This window comes from Sardina pilchardus, chromosome 22 (assembly GCF_963854185.1).
Source record: "Sardina pilchardus chromosome 22, fSarPil1.1, whole genome shotgun sequence".
In the NCBI taxonomy this organism is placed as follows: Eukaryota; Metazoa; Chordata; class Actinopteri; order Clupeiformes; family Clupeidae; genus Sardina; species Sardina pilchardus.
Window position 1 is genome coordinate 15,924,531 of NC_085015.1, and position 15,609 is coordinate 15,940,139.

Below are 15,609 nucleotides of genomic sequence, written 5' to 3' on the forward strand. Positions count from 1 at the left end.
GAATGGTGCCTATAAAAAAAAACTAAATAAACACAAGCTGTTTTGAAATATGTTTGTTTTATTTCATTTTTGGCAAGTTGAAATTGAAATGGCTACAACAAAATTCCCTGACATTTCCTGACTTTAATTTTAAAAAAAAAGGAAGAACCAAAAAATATATAATATAACGAATGGTGCCTATAAAAAAAAAAACTAAATAAACACAAGCTGTTTTGAAATATGTTTGTTTTATTTCATTTTTGGCAAGTTGAAATTGAAATGGCTACAACAAAATTCCCTGACATTTCCTGACTTTAATTAAAAAAAAAAAAAAAAAAACCTGATGTTCCATGACGTTATTCGAAGTTATTAAATATCCAAGACACTCCAAAAATTCCATGACCTGTAGCAAGCCTACAAATGTGACAAACAAAATCCTGACTTGGTAGCACTGTGATGGTACAGAATGATACCAAGGCATTTGTAGATGTACTTAAATGCATTTAACAATAAAGAAAAAAGAGTAAACTAAATGAGAGTAAACTAACAAAAGGACCATGCGAATGGACATTTTTGAACATAACAGAAATGCTACAGTATATGGATTTGCTATTTTATTAAGTCTACTGCTCTACTTATGGCTCTAGAAGGGAGTGTGCTTGGTCTCTTCATTGGCATCAAATGTTTTAATATTCAGGTAGCTGGGCGAGGGGAATACCAAATGTTTGGTGGTTAAATTCATTATTGTTTAGAGTTTAATTCCTGTTGGTCAATTGTAGGGATGTTGAAGATGCATGTGGCAAAATACAGAAGAACTGGCTTGATGGTGTCATGGAGACAGGGATGTTTCAGACAAATGTTTCAATTAAGGGATAAGCTGAAGCTTTTCATATCCCAATAAAAGATGCGTACTTTATTTTAGTAATAAAAGGTACAAAAGGTATAAAATAGATAATCCACAAGGTGTCAGATTGAGAGAAAAAAATTACTTTTGTTCAAAAACAAAATATTACGAGTTGATACACCTCTTATGTTTCAATGCATGCACTCACTGGCTCTATATTGTGTGGCGGAATAACACTTGGGAGCACTTAGACTCGGCGCAGTAATATCCTCACTCCAAAGTGAAACTGAAAGTGCAAGAGTGATGATATTACTGCGTCGAGTCGAAGTGCTCCCAAGTGTTATTCCGCCACACAATATAGTTATCCCTCTTACCTGCTTAGAAATGCACCACATTTTATTTTGTCTTACTATACTTCGGGTCGTGTGACTACCCGTGTAACTGTATTTTAATAGGGAAAACATGGAGGTGTTTGGTCACTTCTAACTTCATCTCTGTTTGGATTCTAATGAATGAACTGGGCTAGCTAAGTGCTATCAAAGTCGCGCCGTGCGCCAGAGCCAGTGCACGCTTTGAAACATGAGAGGTATGTATCAACTCGTCTTAGTTAAGGCAATAACGTAGTTTAATATGAAAAAAACGGTGAAGTGTTCCTTTAAGGTAAAAAAAATAAAAAAAAAACGCTTTACAAGGAACACTGACCACATATAAGGATAAAAATATATAGAAAATGAAACCCATGAGAATAAACACTGCTGTTGGTCTGCATTTCCTCACGGCTGAAGGTCGACAAAACTGGAAGCAAGGGACTTCATCTCTTTCACCTCACGACTAATATCTGCAAAACAGCAGAAAATGAGCATTTATCTTACTTGTACATTGTAAAAAAAATATTATACACACTAAGGGCCCTATTTTGGCAATCAGAAACAGATGGTCAGAGGCACAAAGGGGTGCCCAGTCCACATTCACTCATTTATGATCAAACGCTGGGGGCTTGGTGCAAATGGGTTGTTTATGTCTCTTATGATCGAAAGCATAGCCTTATAAAGCAACACTTCACCCAATCATGTTTAAATATCCCAAGGATATTTATCCTGCAGAGGAGTTGCTGATTACATCTTGTGGCAGTGCATCTTCAGCTGTGCTTTATACAGTACTGTACGTGCCTTTTGCTAGACCAGGTTTTTCTTGGTCAGTGGCGTAAATGATTTTTAGAGGGTGTAAGATAGCGATTTTTGGATCATGTGCCAGACCACACCTTATGTTGCTAAATGCCACACCCCTTTAATAAAAGTGGAGCGCATGGCGAACAATTCCTCACTTTGAGTGTAAGATAACAGTAAGTTGCGCTTTGCACCACCTTGCGCCGGGTATGCACACAATAACTGTCATTTCACTAGTTCACATTCCAGAACTTGCAAAAAGACAAATAGCATAATAGAAGAGCAGAGTTTGGCGAAGTCTCTGGCCAGGGGTGCTTTGCGGAATCGTGTCGGAATCGGCTTCGCAGGCAGGAGTCAAGGGGGATTCCGATATACACCCCATTATTCTTTATCTATGGAAGATGTACAGTAAAGCGTGAGGGGAGGTGGTGGGTTGCAAGCAAAGTATTTCAAGTATATTTTTTGGCCCTCAGTGACAGTGGAGAGTGAGAGGAAGTGAATGGGAGTGAGAGCGGGGATGGGATCCGGAAGGACCACGGGGCAGGAATCGAATTTGGGTCGCCGATGTGCTGTGCAGGTGCCCCAGCCAGTTGTGCCACAGCTGGGACCACGAATATGTAACCTGACTGATTGAGGGAGGCGTTGTAAATTCTGTCATGCTCCTCTCGAACTTCCGTATGTAAACGCCATTATGTTCCATAGAAACGCGCAATTTCTGCACATTCACAAAAGAGTCTGGGACAAGTGTCTAGTTTACATGTTATGAACTCTTGTATTAGGCTTACCTGGAAGAGGCACCCCATCTTTAATGGTAAGGGCGTGTGTTACAATGTCATCCAACTCTTCTCTCAAAGTCTTTTCAATGTATTCCTTGAGAGATGAGAAGACATTTTTATTTATTTATTTCATGTAAGGCATTCATTTAGCTACATGTAAACATTTAGATACATTTAGCACAAATTGGTTAAATTACTCACCGTAAGGTTTTCAAAGAGTTCCAACATGGTTGTTTTGGCTCTGGTAAACATGTCTGCCTTTGATTTCTCAATGTGGTCGGTCAACAACTTCTGCCTTGCAGTGTGAGAATTCTTTCCACGTAGTTCTGCAGCCTCTGAAAGGAAATAATTGGAATAGTGAGTGACTTAACAAGTTGTAGAGGAGTCAAACAGATACGCAACTTGATTTAAAGACAAAAGGAATAGCAGTAAATAATGTAGCTAGCAAAGGTAGGACTGCAACAACAATCTTGGGGTCAAAACAAAGTTTGCCCATGAAATACTAGGGGTGCATGATTCAATAATGATCAAAAAACCATACCTGTCATCTGCCCTTGCCTCTCGTCCATCTCTTTATATGGTCTGCACTTCCTATCTTGTTAGTTTTCAGTTTCTGCTCGCACCTGTTCCCCGTTATTGCATTGTTGGTCTCGTCCGATTCACTGTCTTTCTGTTAAATAGTCTGTGTATTTCTACCCCCCTGTTTGGCTGTTGGTTTGGCTCTCTGTTTGCCCTGTCTGTTTGTAAGTATGTGAGCTTGTATTATTACAATAGAGGGTTTTTGTTTGAACTTCTGCCTGGAAGAGTCCTGTGCTTGGTTCTGTCCTGCCAGACCTGACACTGACACTGTCCTCCATGTTTAAAGGCCCCATGCCCTCCATCTCCATAATGTGTGTCATAATTATTGTCATTATCGGGCAAACAATATATACAGTTTTGGAAAGAACATAAAAGGAGCAGAATGACTGGATTAAGAACCTTCTGCCCATATGGCCCATTAAATCTTTGAAATGAACTGACCTGGGTAAACTTGTTGCATTGTGAGGAGAATGGACTCATAAAGAGAGGTGTATATTTTCTTTTTCCTTTGGGAAATGTTGTCCTCAATTCTTGAGATCAGTCTGTTTTGCTGAAGGAGCGAAAATACAACAAAAATGTTCCATTATTGGTTAAATTTAAAGATTTATTTTTCTGTCATTCCAACTGCATCACTACGTAGTGTATACAATTACCTGTTGTCTTTACTGATCTACTTATTTATGGCCCGTACAGTATCATCAGCCAATCATTATAGAACGGAGTCTGGAGGGGTCATTGCAAGATCTTTTTGTGTATCAATCAAGAGAATGTGCTTTGATTTTAGTAAATTGGACAGTCATTTTACTCAATTGTAGTCTCATTTTACCATATTGTATACACACTTTAGTATGTTGTGGGCTCATTTTAATAAACATGTCCACGTTTTACTAAATAGTGCACTCATTTTACAAAATCATGCTCTGAATTTAGTAAATTGTGCTCACATTATATATACTGTATATACATATACATACTGTACTCATTTATTGATCAAAGAAGAAAAGGCAGAGCACATGACGATACCTGAGTCTTGATGAATGTCAGGTTGAGTGACACTGGAGATTCTCCATAAAGCTCAGTGATGTCATCACTGATGATGTTGAATCTGTGCAGCATCCCTCTAATTGATTCGTGTGGTTTTCCGTCCCTGGAATGTGCATTTAATTTGAGAAATTAAAACTTGCAAAGATGCAACAGAAACAAATTCTACAACACAACAGTCTGTCGACAGATTACTTACACTGGAAACATATTTTGAAATTGTCCATTAACATGTTTGTACATATAGGTAGCAATAGATACATTCAGATCTATTATTGTTCCATTTTTTGTCCTCCAGAAGCCGTTGTTCTCACACAAAGACTTGAGTGTGCGATGATATCCTCTTGCATCCTTTATTTTCTGGAAAAAGGTTCATTTAATAGGTAACCATGATAATCATATATGTACAAGAAGTTGTGTGTAATCTTGATTCAGACAAGTCTGATCTTCCTAATGCTGTAAAGGACAAACTGCCATGATTTGCAATGCAATTGAGGCTATACTGTATGTTCAGAGAAGTCGGCCATCACTTTCTTTGCTTTACAGTAAGTGAGGTAAAAATGTTTAACTTCAATCAAAAATCAACTTTTGTCCTTTTTGCGCTGTTTGAACCTCAAATAAAAACTAAACAACCCCAACAATGGACTCAAGATTGTAGGTGTACAACAGATTTTCCAAGCCATACATGTATGTGATGTCTGTGTGTGTGTTCTTACTGTTTTTATCACATCTTTATCAGCAGTTTCCAGGGAAAGTTTCTCTGATTCATTAACCCCCTCAGAAAGGCATAACTCCAGATAATCAGACTGTTTCATGAAGGATGCCTTCAAGAAGTCCAGTTCTTCTAATAGATTTTTTTCCAGAGCCGTGAGAACATCACGTTTCACCTCCAACTGAAAATAAATAAACAGACTAAATTCCCTAAGAAACAAGAAACAAATTACCTTAAATATTAAATAAATGTTTCACTCTGATTTATTACTAAGGCATTGGTAAAAACTCACGGTCTCAGAGGCATTACTGTTGGCTCCTTGAATTAGGGACAGAATACCATGTGCTCCTTGAATGTAATCCTTAACTGACGCTTTCTGACAACTATTGTCAAGTTTCTCCAGCAGTCTCCAAAGCTTTGGGATTTCTGACAATCATAATGACTTATGATTAAATACAATATAATATAAAGCAGCACACACATTATCATTATTATTACAGTGCATGAAAATGCACTGTACTGTTCTTCCAAGGCTTCTTCTTCTTATTACAGTGCATGAAAATGCACTGTACTGTTCTTCCAAGGCTTCTTCTTCTTCTTCTTATTATTCCGCTGATCAAATTCATTTTTTCTATTCAGCTTGAACCGTTTAACTTAGAAACTTCATTCAAACGTCGCAACGTAGGTCTTAAATAGGGGAAGGCTGCTAAGTATTTTTCAACTTTGTAACTTTTATACTTTTTAAACTGTAAATTAAAAACTATTACAAATTTCCCCATAGACTTAACATTGGCCTCTATGACATCACAATCGGATCATTAAGCAATTAGAATCTTATGCCAGGTGGCCAGCCCCACCTGCAGCAGCCCTCTCTCTCTCAGGCTTTAAGCATACAATCTCTCTGTGAAGACTACATATCCTGTTAACTGTTTCCTCTTTCCACAACTGTTTCAAAATAAAAGTCCTCACTGCAATAATACACTATTAAATCATTTAACCATTGAAACTACTCAACTATTTAACTGTTCAACCATTCCAACTGTCAGTTATCATCAACTATGCCTCCAGTCAACTACATGAGACCTCCATGCACCTAGCAACCAACATAGCAACCATCAAAATTAAGCGTTTATGACCGTTTCCATAGCAACCAACATGATTTTACTACAGTAACTTCTTTATTCCTGATAGTGGCAGCCATGGATACCCCATCAACAAATGTTTCAAAATAAAAGTCCTCAGTACCAAGTTAGCTAGTTAGCATGGTTAGCATAGTTAACATTGTTAGCATAGTTAGCATTTTTAACATAACTGCTAAAAATGATTAGCTAAGTTAGCTAATCAACCTGGTTAGCATTGTTAGCATAGTTAACATTGTTAGCATTTTTAGCATAACTGCTAAAAATGATTAGCTAAGTTAGCTAATCAACGTGGTTAGCATTGTTAGCATAGTTAGCATTGTTAGCATAGTTAACATTTTTAGCATTACTGCTAGAAATCATTAGCCAAGTAAACCAATCAACCTGGTTATCATTGTTAGCATAGTTAACATTTTAGAATACCTGTTAGAAATCATTCGTTAAGTTAGAACAGGAATGTTTAAGCTTTAAAATGTCTACCTAAACACTATCAACTCTCTTTAAACTATGCAACCACCATGTTTACCCTAGCTATACCTTAGTAGCCATATCTACATTATCTATCTATATTTTTTTTTGCATTTTCATGCACTGGTAATTCCATTGGAATTGCATTTCTAGTTATTATTATTCCGCTGATCAAATTCATTTTTTCTATTCAGCTTGAACCGTTTAACTTAGAAACTTCATTCAAACGTCGCAACGTAGGTCTTAAATAGGGGAAGGCTGCTAAGTATTTTTCAACTTTGTAACTTTTATACTTTTTAAACTATAAATTAAAAACTATTACAAATTTCCCCATAGACTTAACATTGGCCTCTATGACATCACAATCGGATCATTAAGCAATTAGAATCTTATGCCAGGTGGCCAGCCCCACCTGCAGCAGCCCTCTCTCTCTCAGGCTTTAAGCATACAATCTCTCTGTGAAGACTACATATCCTGTTAACTGTTTCCTCTTTCCACAACTGTTTCAAAATAAAAGTCCTCACTGCAATAATACACTATTAAATCATTTAACCATTGAAACTACTCAACTATTTAACTGTTCAACCATTCCAACTGTCAGTTATCATCAACTATGCCTCCAGTCAACTACATGAGACCTCCATGCACCTAGCAACCAACATAGCAACCATCAAATTAAGCGTTTATGACCGTTTCCATAGCAACCAACATGATTTTACTACAGTAACTTCTTTATTCCTGATAGTGGCAGCCATGGATACCCCATCAACAAATGTTTCAAAATAAAAGTCCTCAGTACCAAGTTAGCTAGTTAGCATGGTTAGCATAGTTAACATTGTTAGCATAGTTAGCATTTTTAACATAACTGCTAAAAATGATTAGCTAAGTTAGCTAATCAACCTGGTTAGCATTGTTAGCATAGTTAACATTGTTAACATTTTTAGCATAACTGCTAAAAATGATTAGCTAAGTTAGCTAATCAACGTGGTTAGCATTGTTAGCATAGTTAGCATTGTTAGCATAGTTAACATTTTTAACAGTACTGCTAGAAATCATTAGCCAAGTAAACCAATCAACCTGGTTATCATTGTTAGCATAGTTAACATTTTAGAATACCTGTTAGAAATCATTAGTTAAGTTAGAACAGGAATGTTTAAGCTTTAAAATGTCTACCTAAACACTATCAACTCTCTTTAAACTATGCAACCACCATGTTTACCCTAGCTATACCTTAGTAGCCATATCTACATTATCTATCTATATTTTTTTTTGCATTTTCATGCACTGGTAATTCCTTGGAATTGCGTTTCTAGTTATTATTATTATTATTATTAATAATGAAAAAGGTCTGTTGTATGTATCACTAAACATGGACATGAAGCAGGAGAGATAAATGTGCAGGTTTCCAGCCTGAGCTGCAGGGTGAAATCGCCAAAAACTTGCCTGTGTCCTCTTGATTCAAAATGCATTCTTCCTTCTGTACGTAAACCTTGGAGCTAACTGTGAAGATCTTCAAGAAGTCCTCATCACACGTGAAATGATTCTGATAAAAAAAGAAAAGATCTTTAGGTCTATATTTTACCAAAGATTTTCATACAATGAACTGTGTTGAGAAAGCAGTATTTCAAATGGACATTGAACCAGTAAGTACAGGTGCCTCGCAACAAATTTGAATATCATGGAAAAGTCCATAGCCCTGCACAGACTGAACAAAAGACTGAAATTGGCTAATTAGAGCTTGTCTCAGGTCAACATTTTCCATATTATACATTCTTTATTGTATTTTGATATTCTGGATTTTTGATTTCCATGAGCTGTAAACCGTAATCGTCAAATTTAGAATAATCAAGACATATTTTATTGTATGTGAAATTAATCTAGAATACTATATATTAAACACAATTTTAGGTGCACCTGTAGACCAGCAAGGTTGAACTATACGCAAAGTGATGCTTTTTTATCTGTTTAGATGTTTTGTTAAATTATCATCAATCATCATCTTCATCAGCATCATCATCATCACCACCACCACCACCACCACCACCACCATCATCATCACCATCAATGATTTTGAAAATCTAAAAAAAAAATCTGAAAAGGAAAATAATTGTATGAATAGTATTTGTTCATGAATTGTTGTGAATACCTGTATCTCAGTTTGCTTGGAAAACATTGCCCTGACTTTTTCTTTGGCTTTTTCATTCCGGTGGAGAATACAGGCTCGTTCCAGCTGTTTTTGATACGCCACTGAGTCCTACAAATAGAACAAATTATGTTAAATGCCATAATGACTATAACGTTTTACCTGAACATATCACATATTGATGAATACTACAACCTGTGATGCTGTGACATCAAGATCTTCATCCTTCAACTTATAGTTCCTAAGAATGATAAGCATACAGTACAAATCAAAGGTGAGACAGTCACTGTATTTTCTGGTAAATATTCTGAAAATGTAAATACTCTGTGGTGGCAGATTAAGAAACTATTGGTACAGTATGTTCTCTACGAACAAACTCCTGGACAGTTGGATGGACAAATGGAAGGATGGACTGATGGACTGATGGCTCACTTCTTGTATCCAGTGGGGTTGATGTCATCCGTCTTTGTGCAGATGAAAGTGATGCTGTTGCACTCTCCGCCATGTGCCATGTTTTTGATGCAGCTGCTGAGAATCTTCCACGGCTCCTTGTCAGTCGCAGCCCGGTTAATTTCATTGACAATCCACACCGTGGAACATCTGCTTAAACACTGAAGATGGAGTCATGGTTAGATAACAGGTATGCACGTTGAAGGTTTTGTTAAATGTTGCTCTTTGCAAATTAAGGCCCTTCATCAAAATTGGATTAAAAGTGTGGTACAGTACGTGTCAACTATCGGCTGGAGTGAAATGTTACCTTCTTCCACATTTCGTCTCTGCTTTTATTGAAATCTCCAGTGCCAGGAAGATCAATTAAGGTAATGTTGTCAAAGCAGTTGCCAGAGGGTATCTTGATGGTGACCGTTTTTACCAGTGGCCAGAAGTACTGTCCAGGGCTAGAATCATCAGACCTTGTGAAGCAGTTAATCTCGTCTGAAAGGTCAGCAGCCTGATGACATGTATTATTCAAGAAAATTAAACCAAGCTGAAAAGAACCTTTACTCTGTAGATGTGTGAGTAGATAGTGGGAGTAGATAGTGGGTAGTTGTCTGGAGTGGTTTATTGCTTTTCTAAAATGGTTACTACATATATCATTAAAGATTTCATCAAATAAAGGCACAACAAAATCAGAAATATAACCGCTTATTTATAGACAATCATTTTTCCGCCAAAAACCATATTTGCGTTTTAGAAAACTGAATTATACTAACAGAGTATTACTAAAAAACTACACTAACCGAGACTTTAGAGCAGAACTTACCGTGGAGCATGACACTGTTTTCTTGGATGACGCAAGGAATTCTGGGATGGCTGCAAAATTCTGTTCATCCATCAGTTCCCCCAGGGTTGCATTTGGTCTAATTTCCCCAAAAACGGCTTCGATTTTCTCCTGACCTGTGCTCAATGTGTCTTCATCTTCGTCTTCGTCTTCGTCATTCTCTATGCCTTGTGACAAAGCATCCAGGTGTTTTTTAACCTCCTCTTCCCACTCCTGATTACAAATAGAGGATGTGTACAGTAAAATGAAATGTTGTGCAATAGTGCAAAAGTGTCATCTAGTTAAAAATAAATGTTGTTCAAAAAACCAATGACTACCTTTTCATAAGAATCACATTCATTCATTCATTCATTCATTCATTCATTCATTCATTCAATCAATCAATCAATCATAAAGTTACTTCAGTAATTTAAAAATGCATTGCTTGAGTTTGATTTCTGGAGTTTCTGAACAACTACAACTACACTTCAATTGTATGCCTTTTCTAGGAACTACATCTGACAGATATACTGCAAATACCTGTTTGGGAATGAAGTCAATCTCCGCTGTGTAGTTTGAGTCAGTTGTGTTGGACTCTACTTGAATAATGACTGAGGTGCATGCAGTGATGGTTCCTGATGGCAACAAGTCTTCCTCTCCCAAGATGGTATTTATCAAGGAGCTCTTGCCCACTCCCGATTTACCAAACACACCCACCGTGGTTTTCTTCTTAGAGGTTGCGTCAAGCTTTAAAATCATCGACCTAAACAGACACAAAACTGATTGAATAATCTACACTATTATAACTTGTAGTGCAACTGTTGTAGCCACTAGGGTGTGATACTTACTCAATGTACTGAATGAATTCTTTGTTGACGTTAGAATGAGGAAATGCGTGTAGTTTGCGTATGACTTGTGACATAACTTGTTTTGCTTTATGTAAAGATCTCTGATCTGTGAAAATACACAACATGAAACGAAAGCATAAGTTAGCAACAGCAGCAAATGAAGAAGCCAAGCTGCACAACAGGTCTGTCGAAGAAAAAGCTGCAGGCATTCGTTCCTGTTGATTGAGCAAAGACATGACCTTTTTGATACTCAAATACATTATTCTGAAGAAGACTGAGATTGTTTGGGAGCAAAGAAGGAAGATTAAAACTAGATTTTAGATCAACTCGTTTCTGGCATGCACTGCTGAAACCACCCTTACATTAAAACAAAAATATAGTATGCATCCAAATTCACATTCATTATGCTGTTTCATTGCTCACAGAGTAGCTACAGTACGTATCTCACTTAAATCACACAAGTGTCACAGGAAAGAGTGGAACTGGAGCTTTCGAATTATATCAGCGGCTCCGTGCTTTTGAATAGATATTTCTACCATCATGCATCGGGTGACATGAATGCAATGATCATGAGACACAAAGTATTTTTGCTTGACACAAAGGCTGACATAGGCAAGTATGATCACCTCATACTTTCCCAGATATGGGTAGCGTATATTTTATTTAAAACAATATAGCCTAGCAATCTAGATGGCCCTAGTAAAATTACACTACTAGGCCTCAAAGGACTATTGTTTTGATTTTGAATACTGATTGATGATTGTTTGATTATTGAATGATCACCTAAGTTAATAGTAGTTTGTAGTAGCTAGTAATTAAGTATTACCCTAGTTCAACTTAAAAAGAGCACTGATGCTATACAGGAGAGGAAGGACGGACAGAGAGAGGGCGGTGCGTCATTTCTCAATCTGCACATCTTTTTTTAGAACTTCATGGTATTCTGCAACTTACTCATGCAGTAAATGATGGCTCAAGAGAGGATTATTGTGCAAGTCAAGTCAGTGACTACGGTTACATGCACAGTGAATTTTCAATAAAATATAGGCTACCCATATCTGGGAAAGTATGAGGTGATCATACTTGCATATATATGTCAGCCTTTGTGTCAAGCAAAAATACTTTGTGTCTCATGATCACTGCATTCATGTCACCTGATGCATGATGGTAGAAATATCTATTCAAAAGCACCAAGCCACTAATATAATTCGAAAGCTCCAGATCCACTCTTTCCACACTTGTGTGATTTAAGTGAGATACAGTACGTAGCTACTCTATGAGCAATGAAACAGCATAATGAATGTGAATTTGGATGCATATTACTATATTTTTTGTTTTAATGTTAGGGTGGTTTCAGCAGTGCATGCCAGTGCATGTCAGCGGTGGTTTTGACAGTGCATACCCAGAATGATATCCCATCCCTGTTTATCCGTTTACACTTGTACTGGTCTCACCTGTTTCTCTGTCGGCTGCAGGGTTACAGACACGCTTATTGCCTCCTGCAGTGAGGCCATGCGAAGTACATGGCTCATTTTCAAGGCTTCTTTTCGCACCTAAGGGCAATTAAGAAAAATGGACGTCAAATGGATATGTAAGACTTCATTTCAACACAGACAAGTATAATTAGATAGACAGACAGACAGACAGACAGATAGATAGATACTTTATTGATCTCCAAGGGGAAATTCAAGGTTCATGACATTATGGTTGGGAGGGTGTCCTTTGTTAGGTTGGGTGAACCCTGCCTGACCTGCCGGCGAATTTGGATTTTGCCCGGCAGCTCAGGCTGGAAACCTGCACATCTATCTCCCCTGTTTCCTGTCCACAACCTTTGACTCCAATCACAAACTAGCGGATTGTTGGTCTGATTGGTTGAAAGACTATCCAAGCGCATGGAGGCATTTGAACAATGGCCATTGATCACACCTCTTGTGCTGTAGAAATAAAGTGCAGACTCCCCATACTAATGTTCAATCTTAAAAGACTGAGCTTAGTAATGGTGATATCCAGACTAGTCCTTCCATTGATACCAAAATCTAAATTTTAAAATTTGAGTCACTGTAACTCATTTTGCCAGATTGGGTCACCGTCACAATTACATATTTTGTACACCTCCAAATAAACAAACAACTGATAAAATAAAAACAGATGGGTGAATAATATACAAATGATGCATCAGTCCAGTAGGCCTACCTTTGGTATTCATGTTTGCAGAGGCCATTGCCTAAATCCCGTGGATGGTAATGTGTAAACTGTAGGAAAACATAAATTGAGTAATTCAAAATATGTAAACAGTCATCAAGTTTTGGAGGCGTGTTCTTTATCGCTTCTTTTCGGCTTATTTTCAGAGACTTGCTGCTTGTTTCCCCTCACCTTACCTGGCAACAATGCAGAACAGCTGTGGACCTACTCTGCGTGTGATGCTGCTGGCCTACGAGCTGCCATGCTCTGCCTGGAGTCTCGATTAGATGCCAACGTTAGAAGCAGACGGCAAACTGTCTCTATCGGGTTGCTAATCTGAAGGATCGCCCACGACTTGTCACTGTTATGCACTTGTGGTGCTCTTCAGCCTGCCTGGCTAGCGTTGAATCCTCCGGGTTGGACTGGTAAAAAGACCGCTGTGCGTAATCATGCCCTGGGACCTTTCTTTGACTTTCTTTCTTATTTTGCTGGTTTTCTTATTTATTGGGTTTTGACTGTTGTCTGTCTTGGTGTCACGGGTACGCTGGCGATTACGCCGCTCCGTTCGGTATCTTTTTTTTTGTTTGTTTCATCAGTTTTGTGTGTAAAGCTGAAGTGCTTTGGGTTGCGTTCTGTGCATGTTAAAAACGCTATACAAATAAAGTGACTTGGCTTGATAATGGTCAGACTTTGAATACATTTGTGCTCAGGCTACAAGGAAGTAGACTGCGCCTACTTTTCAGTACCCATACCACAATAGTATAGTAGCACAGAAGAGACATTTGATTCACATGTAGGCCAATTACATTATTCCTAATGGAAATATAGGTAAAAGTTATTGTTTACCCTATGGCTTTATGTGAAATTCCCAATACTCACCTATCTCCACGTTTGGATTTGCGCTATTCTGTCTTCTTTGGCTTTATGCCACATTATAATTCATGAGAGCAAGTTAAGGCGGAGCAAGATACGTTGTTGTCGTTCATGCAAAGATAGATAGTAAGGCGGGGCAAGATATTTCTTCGTAGTTCATGTCTATGGGCTATGGGCGCAAAATGGGGATCACTTCCTCTGCATAAAGAAGCCATAATTTACGTGTTCATGCGTTTCATCACCAGATCCCTTTCCACTGGTGTAGAAAATCAAGCACCTAGATTATGAATGCAGTTGCTTGATTAATACATCCGTGGAAAGGGGCCTGATAAATTGATGACGTTCCAAAATAATATTTTATTTATAAAGCACTTTTCATCAGTGATCTCAAAGTGCTATTAAAAACAAAAATAAGATGAGCAGTTTAATGAAAAAGAACACAAAAGAAAAAAAGAAAAGGTTTAAGAACATCTAAAGGGGACCAAAAGCTTTGCTAAAAAGAAATGTCTTTTTAGACCTTTTTAAAAACAGGATTGTGGTGCCCTCAAGGTGTCAGCGAGGGCAATCCACAGACTTTGGGCAGCAGCACAGAAAGCGCTCCCATTGTCCTGAGTCAGGTTCTGAGTACTGTATGTGGAGGAGGTTTGAGTGGAGCGTAGGGAGCGTGTTGTGTTTTGTGGGTTGATCATTTATTTTAGGTGTGTGTGTGGGGGGGTGGTGGGGGCATGACTGGGTGAGTTTTAATTGTCCTATCTACCTCACAATTCCTATGTCATTGTTTATCGTCTAACAAAGTAGAAGAGGACAAGTTACTCCATATTAGTTCATAGAGAGTTCTCAGTGGACATGACTAATTTTACACTGTAGAATTTGCTGAATGCTGTGACGTCAGCATAATGCTCAGTACTGCGCTGTGGCCACTAGGGGCGTTTGTTGGGTGGTGGTGGAGGGGGGGGGGGGGCATGACCGTGGATGCACTGGTGAGTGAGGAGGGAAAACTTGTACTCATTCCTAGTGGAGATGGGAAGCCGGTGGAAGGAATGGAGTATGGGGTTGATGTGCTCATGTTTCCGCACTCTCATCAGGATCCTAGCTGCAGAGTTTTGGATGTACTGGAGCCTCTGCAGACTCCTGCTAAGGATCCCATGTACATCATACATGCACAACCTTTTCCTGTAAACTTGTCGTCATTATAAATGAGAGAAACCTCAATCCTCTACAAGTATAAATGAAAGTTTTAAATGAAATTAAATGAAACATGCGGGTGTCTAATTTGAACCTTCTTAGGTGCTTATTGTATTTAGCCCATGCCATTTCCTGATCCCACCCCTTCTCCCTCCCCACTCACCTCCTGTCCATCTCTTCACTGTCAAAAAGCTCTACAAAATAATAGACTATAGCTAATAAATAATAAAAAAAAAAAATCATTGTAAAAAAAGGCCAAATTCAATAGACACATATGTAATTTATTAAAGCAAGTCAAGGAGGAGTGTCCGATGGGAGGGGGGTGAATACTTTTTATAGGCTCTGTATCTCTTTAAGGATGGGAGCGCTCATGTCTCTTTGCGGATGATGGGGTGGGGGGGCATTACTGTGTTTGGAGGC

General features: G+C 38.2%; 1 protein-coding gene across 3 annotated transcripts; it reads right to left on the reverse strand.

The window, feature by feature from the left end:
- Positions 1-38: 38 nt before the first annotated feature.
- On the reverse strand, positions 39-14,112 carry LOC134070428 (nuclear GTPase SLIP-GC-like). Of its 3 annotated transcripts, none has more exons than XM_062526787.1 (19): positions 14,011-14,112; positions 13,144-13,202; positions 12,405-12,503; positions 10,954-11,059; positions 10,646-10,868; positions 10,109-10,339; positions 9,605-9,796; positions 9,280-9,458; positions 9,043-9,088; positions 8,851-8,958; positions 8,148-8,247; positions 5,390-5,523; positions 5,102-5,278; positions 4,585-4,745; positions 4,368-4,491; positions 3,786-3,894; positions 2,967-3,100; positions 2,775-2,859; positions 39-1,661 (listed from the first exon to the last, which is right to left on the reverse strand). In XM_062526787.1, exons 2-19 carry the CDS (start codon positions 13,169-13,171, stop codon positions 1,597-1,599), a joined length of 2,301 nt encoding a protein of 766 aa, XP_062382771.1. In that variant the 5' UTR covers positions 13,172-13,202; positions 14,011-14,112; the 3' UTR covers positions 39-1,596. The 3 variants fall into 3 exon arrangements, with proteins under 3 accessions (XP_062382771.1, XP_062382772.1, XP_062382774.1); XM_062526788.1 differs by lacking the exon at positions 14,011-14,112 and adding an exon at positions 13,329-13,759; XM_062526790.1 differs by lacking the exons at positions 13,144-13,202; positions 14,011-14,112 and adding an exon at positions 12,614-12,727.
- Positions 14,113-15,609: the final 1,497 nt, after the last annotated feature.